General features: G+C 46.1%; 1 protein-coding gene across 3 annotated transcripts in view; it reads right to left on the bottom strand.

Annotated features, from left to right (window-relative positions):
• The window catches only part of AASS (aminoadipate-semialdehyde synthase), a 57,496-nt gene that overhangs the window by 27,718 nt on the left and 17,707 nt on the right, over positions 1–12,071 (bottom strand). For all 3 annotated transcript variants that reach the window (XM_032954008.2, XM_032954010.2, XM_032954009.2), the window contains 6 exons: positions 11,378–11,456; positions 9,766–9,893; positions 7,221–7,384; positions 5,893–6,015; positions 3,884–3,995; positions 216–278 (listed from right to left, as the gene is read on the bottom strand). In XM_032954008.2, the coding sequence (XP_032809899.1) occupies positions 216–278; positions 3,884–3,995; positions 5,893–6,015; positions 7,221–7,384; positions 9,766–9,893; positions 11,378–11,456 (669 nt within the window). The remainder of the gene's footprint in view (positions 1–215; positions 279–3,883; positions 3,996–5,892; positions 6,016–7,220; positions 7,385–9,765; positions 9,894–11,377; positions 11,457–12,071) is intronic.

Below are 12,071 nucleotides of genomic sequence, written 5' to 3'. Positions count from 1 at the left end.
TAAAAAGTTTACATTTTAAATCACTCCTGCACGGTATCCATGCTGGAGCCTACGTGCCCCCAAGGAGGCGCGTCCCATAAATTGAGAACCGCTGGCTTCATTCAATGACAAATATTGGGGAGTTGTTTTTTTTATTAAGGCAACGGGCCTTTTGGAAATGGAGACAACATAGTCTTCTCACTCATTACGGCTCATTAACATGAAAAGCTACTCACATCTCGCACTGCAGGAGAGAATTCCGTCTGTTTTTCCAGGGGCTTGTTAGCGTCCGAAGCCAGCTGTCGAAGACAAGAGAGGCACGGTACCAGGATCAGCGAGCACGCAGTAGCAGCCGACCGCACTCACGCTCCACCTTGACAGCCAATACCTTTGTTTGTAACTGGGCCACCATCAGCAGCCCAGGAACTATCTGCCCGAGTCGACTTGAACTGTGTGGTCTGTCTTTGTACAGTGTTTGTGATTCATCATGAGACACGTTTGTGTTTTCTGTTCTGATCTTTCTTTTTGCACTGTTGGTGTATTTTATTTTATTTGTTTGGCTTTTATCATTTTGATGACCTGGGTCATTCTTGCAAATGAGACTCATAAATGGCCTCTTGATCTCTCACCTGTCTGCACAAAATAAACTTAAAACCTTCGCCACTAAATCTACATAATCGTCATTGTCTTCTTATTTGTAAAACGGTAATAAGGGCAAATTACAACATATGCCTCAATGAGAAATCTCCATAAACAGGTTTACGAATGTACATGTGCCATGAACCAGTAACGTAACTCACAAGTACATTAATTCCGATTGAAAACGCATTTCTTTAGAACTGCTTTTTGTGTTTATTTTGTTGTCCTTTACCCGCACGTCCGATTAGCACGGTCGGCTATGTACGGTGCGAAAGAAGTTCAACATACATACATACGTGACATTATTGAAAGGCGGATTACTTTAAAGTGAAACTGATGCAAAAGTGTAACAGTAATGTGATTATACAAAAAAATTCATATGAAACTCCCTTATATTAAATTATATATATATTTGTCTAAACAAGCCCGGCTCTTTAACTAGTACCGCTCATTTTGTTGGAATTTTGTCTGCTTTCCGAGCAGTTATTTGTTTTTCAGAAATCAGGAAGTAGTATTGAGGGTTGGCAGAGTGCTCGGTGCCACCATGGAGAGCAGTTTTGGGGGGAATTCTGCTCCATTCCTGCCTCAGCGCATGGTCCAGGCCATATATTCACCCCGTGCAAAGAGCCCATTAATGCTCAAACTTTGCTTGTTTGGGTAATAAGGCAGGCGGCCGGGTACCCGCAGTAGATCCTGTCACAAGAACGCGGCCACCAGCCTGCGCACACCCTTCCTTCCGTTTCGCACAAAACAAGCTCAACCGAGCTTGCAAAGTCTGCTGCTATATAAACCACTTGAGTGTAAAATACACGGTGTTAAAATATAACCCATTCCACACACTTATTTGATGCTTCATTCCTCCTGGTCCTTGAGTAAATGCCAAGGGGAGGAAATGCCTTTTGCTCAAAGCTGGCACAGCAAGCATTGTAGTTGGCTACCGCCCAGACACCCAACTATACATACAGTTTGGAATGTATGAACACAACACAGTGTACACAGCTCTTTTCATTCCTGACCAAAAACGACTCTGCCCCTGAATGTGAACTTTTAACGTTTGGCTTCCTTTTCCTTTTTGATAAAAAAGAGAGACTGAAATGTTTTAAATGTTTAACAAAGACATTCACAAAATCACAAATTCCTGCCTGTTTACACACTCGTGCAATAATTACCCCAAGCAATATTTGAATGTTACTGCAAATTAATTTGACTATGAAAGGTTTTGTTTCAAGTCATTTGTCCGAGCCAACGTTTGTTACTGCAAATATATTTGATTTAGTGTTATGTTTGTGCACCATTTTTCTGAGTTCTTCTGTAAAGCGGGTGGTTTTTGCTTCGATTTCTATTTGCTTCATTTGTTGTTGTACTTCGTTCTTATGTTACTGCTCTTGTCATGTTGGTGACAAGAGCAGTAACATAAATGAGTCTAATGATACCTGTTTCACAAGCTGCCACCTGGGATAAACAAAATGTAACTTGAAACTTGAAAAACGTTACCACCCCAGTCTGGGATATCATTTGGTGATTACGAATGGGAACATTGCCTAAAAAAATGTAGACACCCATATAATATACGAATTGTATCTAATTACTATTTCTTAATATCTATTCTTAATTGTGCTTCACATTTATTTTAAATGGCAATTTTGGAATTTTTTTTTTACGAAATGGAGCTTGCAGATTATTTGTTGTACTTATTTAACTGGAGGGCTCCTCTGAAAAAGACTTCTGGTTGCAATGAACGCTTGTCTGGTTATATATCTCAGTGTGTATGTGTAGTGACTGGGAATGTCATTGTGTGGTGCCGGGCTTGCAATGCAACGGCGGGATGTATACTGTTGTGTATACACCCTGGACATGAGGTGTAGTACCAGCCCTATTGGGGGCTTGAGTGAGCGCTGGTTAAGCGCGGTGGCACCACGCACAGAGTGCGGTGAGAGGGTGTCAGCCAGCTGGGGTTACGTTGGGGGCATGATACTCTGGTTGGTCTGGGGACATGTGACCGGATGATACTGGAGGGGGGCAACCGGTGGAGGGGGCCAATGGGTGGTCACATGGTCCAAGAAGAACTCTCGAGAGCCTTCGGGCAAGGGCGAAAGAGATCGAGGTGGGCGGGGCGAGAGGCGGAGCCAGCCCCAGCCCGGCCCAATATAAGGGGGGGGGGCCCTGAGAGGGGCTCTGGGTTTTTATTGTTGGAGAGGCAGGAGATCCACGTCAAGCTCGAAGAAGCCTCCAGCCACGCGGTCCGGGACCCAGCTTGTGGTCCGGACCGGGATAGCGGAACCGTGTCTAGTTCCGCCGTAGCGTGGTTAGTTGGGTGGTCACCACCTGAGAGTGTGTTGTGTTAATAGACTGGAGTAAGTTGTGCTAATAGTTTAATAAAACGTGTTGCTCCCAAGACAACGTCTGCGACTCAGTTGGACTCACTAGATATGTAGACAACGATATCAACATCATTGTGAGGACCAGGTATGTAACCATTCGTCCATCCATATATTAAAATTGATAATTATTTGAAATTGATGCAAATTATACGGTAACATTATATCTAGGCTAATGAATCAGACAAAACAATAAACACGATACAGAAAACATGAGCAACAATACAAAAGAAATGAGAATGGATCGATTGATGAATAAAATGATTACCTCGCAAAGAGACAATTAAGAGGCATTCGAGTGCACACGTTACATGCCCACTGGTGCCTCTGCTTGTGAACGCCATACCAAGCAAATAGGTTCTTGGTGAGAGCTGCTGCAACGCCGCGATGTGAGGGTGGCATTGCACCTTGCCTGGGATGGAGCACCCAGCTCCTACCTCGCTGCACTCAGCAAATCAGCAGTCAAAGGTGACTGATGATCCAGCACTCACCAATTCACTTCAGCCACACTCTCACCGGTGATCAGTTACCACCTTATCACTCTTCTGTTGCTACTACCATGATTACCGTTCCCGTGAACTTCACTAATTGATTCTTCCACCCATGTTGAGAACACACTCACTCACCTACACATTCACCTACACACTCACTCACCACACTGCAGATAACAACGCTTCTCCTTCTGCTTCTTCCCTCGCACTGCTCCACTTTGGAATTCCCTCCTCCCGTTGTCTATTTTCCCAAGCTTTTATAACAATAACCTTGCTCAATTCAAGAAACGTGTTACACTCTTATCTGTTTACAACTTTGATCTGGCGGTTTGTTGCTGAACGCTTGACTTTTTGGCCCTGTGCTCAGCACTTGTGTGAAAAAATAATAATAATTACCATCTGGAAAATGTACGGATATAGCCGGTCTCCAAAGTACTCCGTCGCCTCCACGGGCATCTGTGCAGGCAGCTGGTCGATGGAGCAGATGAGGATTCCATCCTCATTCACACTGCACCCAACATGCACAGCACAGCATGCGCTCACGTGGAGTCGTAACGTTCAGTATCCGGCACGCACAGCACACGCATTGTGATCTCACATCGAGTCGTAACGTTAAGTACCCGGCGCGTGCAGCACACGCAGTGTGATCTGATGTCAAGTCGTAACGTTCATCACTCAGTGGTGGTGCATGGCTCGTGGGGCGCCAGCGGTGGTGTGGGCCAGCGGTGGCGCGTTCGCCATTTGTTGCAGAGTTCGTGGTTCCAATCCGACAGACCGCCCCTGGTTGTTACTGCATCTCGTTAACCATAAGCAATACGCGCCGTCCGCTTGATGGTGGATGTTAAAGATCCCGTGACGTCATTTATGAATGAAGAGCCCGTCCTTGTGCGACGTCACTGTGAAAATTTGCTAAATTGTAAAAATCATACGAAAAATTACTCAATTTGAATAACACAAAGCAACATCTCCGCCTACTGTGAAAATAATGCAGCGTGGTGAAGTGGTCAAACAATCCGCATGAATGGCATCGTGTGGGGATGCCGTCATCTAGCAGTGGGCTAACAGACTATCAGCCATTCTAACCTACATGGAAGTACGGATTTCAATTAAGCACTAACGGCATTGCTCCTCATCCGTGTGAATAACGTGCTCTGCTGTTATCATGGCACGCCTACGCTAAATATTCTACTCATGGCCACAGGCAACATATTATTTGTGGTGGAAATAATTCGTGCGTGTAAGTTCTCATCCCAGCCGCGGATATTCTGCTAGGTGTAGAGAGATCATGACAGAAAATGTTGACTGTCTTTTTTTCCAGAGCATGTCATATTAAACCACGCATCGTTAAAAGCCCTGAGGACAAATAATTAAGTTTCCAAGGAATTACATGCTTTACTTCTTTGCAGTCTGCTACAATACATATCATATAGAGTTAGGAACTTGAATTGTTGTTTGCATTAAATTTAAGCAATCACTCTTGCACCATTAAAAGCGATTAACATTGCATATATTGGTCGGTGGGCAATCAAGATTAATGCCCTCCTAGTAGCACTTGCTTGGACTGGTTTACACTTTGACTGCGTTTTATCAGCAAGGTGTGGCCAGGAGGGCCAATTCAACTGGGAGCCACAATGCCATGGGCAGGAAAATATATGTGAGGCAAAGGCCAAGAACTGAGGCCGTTATCTCTCAGGATTGTACCAAACTCCTTCCACGCCTGAGCGCTGGTTGCAGACACGGGTGGCAGCGCAGTGGTAATGCTCATGGCCTCACAGCAAGAGGGCCCTGGGTTTGTACGCATGTATGTTGAACTTCTTTCGCACCGTACGTAGCCAACCGTGTTAATCGGAGGTGCAGGACAACAAACTAAACTCAAAAAGCAGTTATAAAGAAATTCGTTTTCAATCTGGATTTAAGAGCGCACAGCTCCCAGTGGCTTCCTAATATCAGAAAGAAGAGCTTTCCAGATGGCCGCAGAAGCGCATCCGAAAGCGCGCGATGCGGTGACCGTCTTTGTTCGATTGATAGCCAAACCCCGCTGCAAGGGTTACCGGAGTACGCTTAATGGTTTATGTTCCTTGACGAAATCAGCAAGATATTGAATCCTAACTCGGGTGCCTTGTGTGTGAAGTCTGTATGTTGTCTCCCTGCCTTGCATGGTTTTCCTCCGGGTTCTCCGGTTTCCTCCCATAGCTTAAAAAAAAATAGTACACTAACTGGTATTGGCCAAAAATCCCAAGGCTGAAATATTACCTGCAAATTACTCAATTAGGACTACACACAGAAATATCGCATCCTTATAACAAATACTTGGCACGACCATCCTGAAACAGAGTGTTGAAACTCGGTGAGGCTTTGCTGGAATTAAGCAAGCATGATAATAATAATAAAAAATAAGCACTGACCTGTTGTGGTGGAAATTCTGGTTAGCGTCGTACATGCAGAAGGGCGCGTCGATGGTGGTGCACTCGGTCATGAACTCAATAGAGCCGCCAGGATCCGCTGAGATGTCACAGATGCCCAGGAACCTGCCGGCCGACAGGACACTCAGTCACTGCCCCGCTGACGGGACACTCGGTCACTACCCCTCCGTCTGCCCCTCCGATGGGACACTCGGTCACTGCCCCTCCGACGGGATACTCGGTCACTGCCCCTTCGATGGGACACTTGGTCACTGCCCCTCTGACAGGACACTCGGTCACTGCCCCTCTGACAGGACACTCGGTCACTGCCCCTCTGACAGGACACTCGGTCACTGCCCCTCTGACAGGACACTCGGTCACTGCCCCTCTGACAGGACACTTGGTCACTGCCTCGCCGCCTCTACGCCGAGGCAATCGTGCTTCTCGTCGCTGTCGGGAGCGTGGCGGAGCTTGTCAGTAAGTCTGCGCATTGAAGGCAAGGGTTGCTCGATCACTGATTTCATTGCGCAGCACCCTCATAGCACCTTCAGGCAATGCCTTGGACAGAAATATCTAAATCAATAGCATACTATATCACTGCCCTCTCAGATGGCAGGTCCAAAATTGTGCATTTTTAGCATCACCTCCCCCATGCATGGATTTTCTCTGGTAAATCCACTGTCCTTGTACGTGCAAAAACACTCATATAAATGCCAAAAATGGAAATGTAGGACTCTAGAAAAATTGCTGAGGGTGCCTTACCTAAGTCATGGATGACTGTTGGTAGAAACCATTCAGACTGTTACCTTTGCCCAAAAAATGAGGCAAAGAGAAACCCTCGCTGTACCTCGTCACACAGAAAGCATCTCATCATTATAGGAACTAGTGCCAGGGAAGAGCACAATTACTCCCAGCATCACTACCCCATGCTCTAGTTGTGCGCCCCCCCTTAGCCTCTGCGAGTGAGACCAAAGGAACCTATCTCCCATCTTCGGCAGAGGATTCTCAACAATGCCAAATATGGCGACATGGGCCCTGGCTTCTTTTTGGAGAGAGAAACGAACATTTATCACAGGCGTGATTAAGACGCATGCATCGTGAGTGTAAATGATATATTTTAAATCTATAGATCGGCCACGTCTAGCTGCCAGGCTCTGCGGCGGTTGATCGCTGAGCCAGGGGCGAACAGACATCGCGAATTGCAGGTCAACGCAAAACCTGACAGTAACAACATTAGTGCCGTGGCTCCATCCATCCACCCCTGGGGTGCCTCGGAGTCACCGCGTCGCTCGGCACTCGTGCCGCGTGTGGATGTGCTGCCGCGTCCGTGCCTGTGCGGGAGATAGGGGCAGCCCTTGACAAAGGTGTCCGCCTCGGAGCCCTCTGCCAGGTGCATGGGGGTCATGAGGCGCTGGGCATCCTCCTTGCTGAGCAGCCGAGGGGTGTCCGGGTCCCAGTAGATCCCATTCACCAGGCACGTCGTGTACGGGGCAATCTGGGAAGGTCAACCCACAGTGGTGACGTCGTCAAGGACAACTCTTCCCCAGTGACGCCACAGCAACCACGACTCCCCTTCTCCCGCGGTGTCCTTTTGCACACTCATCTTAATACATCGATCCCAGTTGCCATCTGATCATCCACCTCCTGAGCTCACTGAAAGCGCCTCTCTTTCATCCGCGCCTGTTGCTGCAAACTGCTTCACCAGAGCTCCGACCGCCCTCGCCTTGTGAGCTGTTCTCCCCACCATCTTGGCCCTCGAACTGCCAAGGTAATAATAATCGTAATAACAATAGACATTGTCAATTCACTGTTGGATCAAGGCCTGTTGGTCTCTGTGGTTTTGTGGAGAGGAAACCCAGGACCAGTTCAGGTATCAAGTGCCATTTGTTAGCTGTGGCTGTGAATTGAACTCCGGTAGCCGTGCTCATGGTGTGATTTACCACTACCTCTGCCAAGATAGTTCCTTGAAAACTCGAGTGAAACACAAGAAGAGCTCCATTTAAAGCTTTCGTGACTGCAATGATTCATCTTCTTTGGTTCTTTCGGTAAAGTCACGTAGAATGAGAATAAAATAATAAATTGATAAAATAAAATAACACAATAATATTCTCACGACGTTTCGGCCACAACACAAGCGGCCTTCATCAGGTGAAGGGAGCGAGACTGTCTGGTAGGACAGCGCTGGAGTGAGAGAGCCACGTTCAGATCACGGCTTTTAAGCTGTGTGAGAGGAACAAAGAGCCTTGACGAAGGAATTAGCATAAAATTTAGCATTGAAAAGGCTGAATGATTAGCTTGTGACTGGTCACAGAAATAGCTATGTTAAAAGTTAAAGCATACACATCCGCAGAGGCACCCATTGTTAAAAGGAATTAGCATAGAATTTAGCATTGAAATAGCTAAATTAAGGCATTCGCTTGTAACTGCTACAGAAATAGTTACGTTGAAGTCAGAGCATACACATTCACCGAGGCACTTAGTACAAATCAAAACAGGCGAATTTAGCATTGAAATAACTGGGTGATTTGCTAGTGACTGGTCACAGAAATGACTACAAATCTGAGCTATTCACAGTACTATATAGTGAACCAATAAAAACTAAAATATAAATTACCTTCATGTTATCAATAAACTCTATATTCTCCAATCAGCTAAGCTACCAACCATAAGTCGTTATATATCACAATGCTATATGGCGAAATCCACCCAATTCTCCTGTTTTGATTTGTACTAAGTGCCTCGGTGAATGTGTATGCTCTGACTTCAACGTAACTATTTCTGTAGCAGTTACAAGCGAATGCCTTAATTTAGCTATTTCAATGCTAAATTCTATGCTAATTCCTTTTAACAATGGGTGCCTCTGCGGATGTGTATGCTTTAACTTTTAACATAGCTATTTCTGTGACCAGTCACAAGCTAATCATTCAGCCTTTTCAATGCTAAATTTTATGCTAATTCCTTCGTCAAGGCTCTTTGTTCCTCTCACACAGCTTAAAAGCCGTGATCTGAACGTGGCTCTCTCACTCCAGCGCTGTCCTACCAGACAGTCTCGCTCCCTTCACCTGATGAAGGCCGCTTGTGTTGTGGCCGAAACGTCGTGAGAATATTATTGTGTTATTTTATTTTATCAATTTATTATTTTATTCTCATTCTACGTGACTTTACCGAAAGAACCAAAGAAGACAAGAAGAGCTCCTTACCCTCAGACTCAATGCGAAAGCAACCCTAACCCCAGCAAGGGTGCCACATGGTAGCGAGATATTTACTACCTCACCTGGTATACAGGATGTCGTGGGTTCGATCCCAACCCTGATGCCTGTATATTTGTAGTTTTCATGTTCTCCCCATGGTCGCATGGATTTTCCTCCGGGTCCTCTGTTTTTTCCCTCCACATTTAGAATCATCATGCGTTTAGAATATCTGGCTGCTATAAATTGCCACGTGATAAGCCATTACATTGAGCTATCATTTGTGGCCAGGTTGCAGGTCTGCATTAAACCATAGCAGTGTCCAAGTCTTGGTGGAGGCATTCTCATGTAAAGTCTAGGATGTGGACATTTTTGAACTAAACTATTTTTTTTATTTTACCAGGTAAGGCTCACTGAGCTATATAGCTCTTTTTCGGAAGCGACCTGGCCACAAATGATAGCCCAACGAAGTGGCTCATCATGTGGCAATATATAACAGCCGAATACTCTAATAGGCATTTTTATAAAAATGGATGGAAAAACCGGAAGACCTGAAGAAATAGCCACGTGATCACGGGGAGAACATGCAAACTCCAAATATACAGCAGACATCAGGGTCGGGATCAAACCGACGACCTCCTGCATACCAGGTGAGGTAGTTAACATCTCGCCACTGCGATGCCTATACCTGCTGGTTGAAGCGGGAGGTGTAGCGCTTTGGGTAGATGTCGTACTCTTGGGCATCGTAGATGTCGTCCGTCTTGCGCACCAGGTGGTGGTGTCGGCTCAGCACTGTTCCATACACCTTGCGTGAATCTGCCACGTGCACAAACGAGCAGAAATTGGTCACGTGTAGAAGTTCCTTGATGAAACAACGTGGACATCACTTACTGCACTGCGTCAGCGGTACTTACATTTTGAAATGCTGTATAATGCATTTTTTCCCAAACGAGGCAAAATGTGTGGACCCTTCAGTGAGCAGCATCATCTGCCAACAGCAATCCATTTGCAGATGCAATTCCAATTGGGTACACTGCGCGAAAGGTGTCTGCACAACCTGGAGCAGCGGGATAGCACAGCGACACCGAGCTGATGATCTCTGATGAGGGTAAAATCCATGACTTTGCCATGTTACGTCACTGCCATGAAATCTGTACAGGCCGTTCGTTGATTCATTAACGGCGGCCAGTTAGAACAGGCCACTCTGCACTCACATCATCGGTAACAGTCGCAGGGCAGCATGGGATTCCCACAATTCCGAGTGGCTATCACTCCACTCATTCCTGCATGCGAATCTCGTTTTATACACCACAAGGCTTGGTTAGAAGTTGTGCCTTTAGTAAAGCACTAATGTATTATATAATGCACATTAAAGCCACCGTGATATAATTTGCATTAGAGTGCCAACGAGTGTGTGTCCTAGAATACAATTGTCAAGAAGATTCTCACAAATGCCCGTGCACACGTAGTAAATGTGCCCTTAGGAGGTATGTGCCCTTAGTAACTAAAGTCCGTCATATTTAGAAAATAATTACATTTTAAAACACTTCTATGTTGCACTATTGCTTTGTGTACTACAGTAATAATAAAGTAATATTAATTTACACCTCGCTGCAGAGTAACAAAACTTATGCGGCAGCACGGAAGATGTGAAGGAGGTGCGGTGGGGTTCATTATTCTCGCGTTAACTGTGGCACGGAAGACGGAGTTCAGGAAGGGGGACCGTGTAAGGGAAACGGTTCCCTTTCCCCCTGGGGGGGGGGGGGGGGGGGGGATGGGTACGTCTGACTCGCAGGGTTGTGAGTTAACATCCCAGTTGAGCGGTCAACTCAAGGTTAATAAAATAAGCACCACTTTTTTCGAGGTGAACAGTGGCTATTGTTGGGAAAGAATGATTCCCTCTATAAGCAATGTGGAATTTCCTCAACTGGCTTAAAACTACCAAAAGAGACGATTGCGATCTGCCACCCAAGACAGAGACACGTTCTGTCTATAACAAGTCTTGCCGAGTTACGATCTTCAGCACCAAGTGTTCACATTGCGGTGGATACACAAACATTTACAGCATCTTTCTGTTACTCCCCCACACTACCGCTGTTACTCTCCCGCGTCACGTCTCTTGCAAGTGAGATAATCGAAGGTGAAAGTGGCAGTACCTGTAAAACCATCGTGCGCAAACTTAAGTGAGTTTCAAAGAGCGAGTCAAGGTTCGAGGTCACAGAACGGGTAGGGCGGCATCACACATCGTCAAGCGCAACGAAAAGCAGCGACATCGCTATCGTCAGCCACCCGCCTCGCACCTCCTTTGAGAGACACGTGCTTCAGGTCGTAGGGCTCCACGTACTCGAACGGCAGCTCGTTAAAGATCTCCTGGGCTCCCTGCAAAACGGAACCAAATACCAGCACCAACCAATGAACGCACGGCACGCACAGTCCGCTTGCAACGTTACCTGCACACCCACCTCGCAGTGATGAGCGAGACAACAAACTCAGCACAAAAAGCACTTCTACAGAAATGAATTTTTAATCTATATGATTTAAAAGTGCATAGCTCCAGCGGCTTCCTAATATCGGAAGAGCAGTCTAGATGGCCGCAGAAGCGCATCTGAAAGCGGTGACCATCTTTGTCCGATGTCCTGCCAAAGGGGCTATGAGGATGACTAGAGTTCACATTATGGTTTATATTCCTTGACGAGATCAACAAGCTATTGTGGTCAATTTTTGGCAAGCACTTTGTGTGTAATGTGTGCGACCTTATAATTTCCAGGGCCTATATTTATATGTATGTGTGCTGGATGGTGGTGGCGCATGCCTGCAATTGAGCATTGTGTGATATCCCCAACCTGGCTACGGCTTGGGAGGCTTTCAGGTACACGTTTCTCCAAATTCTAAAAAAAAAAGCTCCGTTGGTTAGATTTAAAACTAAAGGCAACCGCCCACTATGGTTTGATCCTTTGATTACAAAGCTCATGAAAACTAGGGACAAGGCTTGGG

The sequence above is a fragment of the Petromyzon marinus genome, chromosome 14 (assembly GCF_048934315.1).
Source record: "Petromyzon marinus isolate PM22_M1 ecotype Great Lakes invasive population chromosome 14, UKy_Petmar_22M1.pri1.0, whole genome shotgun sequence".
Classification (NCBI taxonomy): Eukaryota; Metazoa; Chordata; class Hyperoartia; order Petromyzontiformes; family Petromyzontidae; genus Petromyzon; species Petromyzon marinus.
Note: the sequence above shows the minus strand (reverse complement) of the source record. Positions and strands in the feature narration are given on the sequence as shown.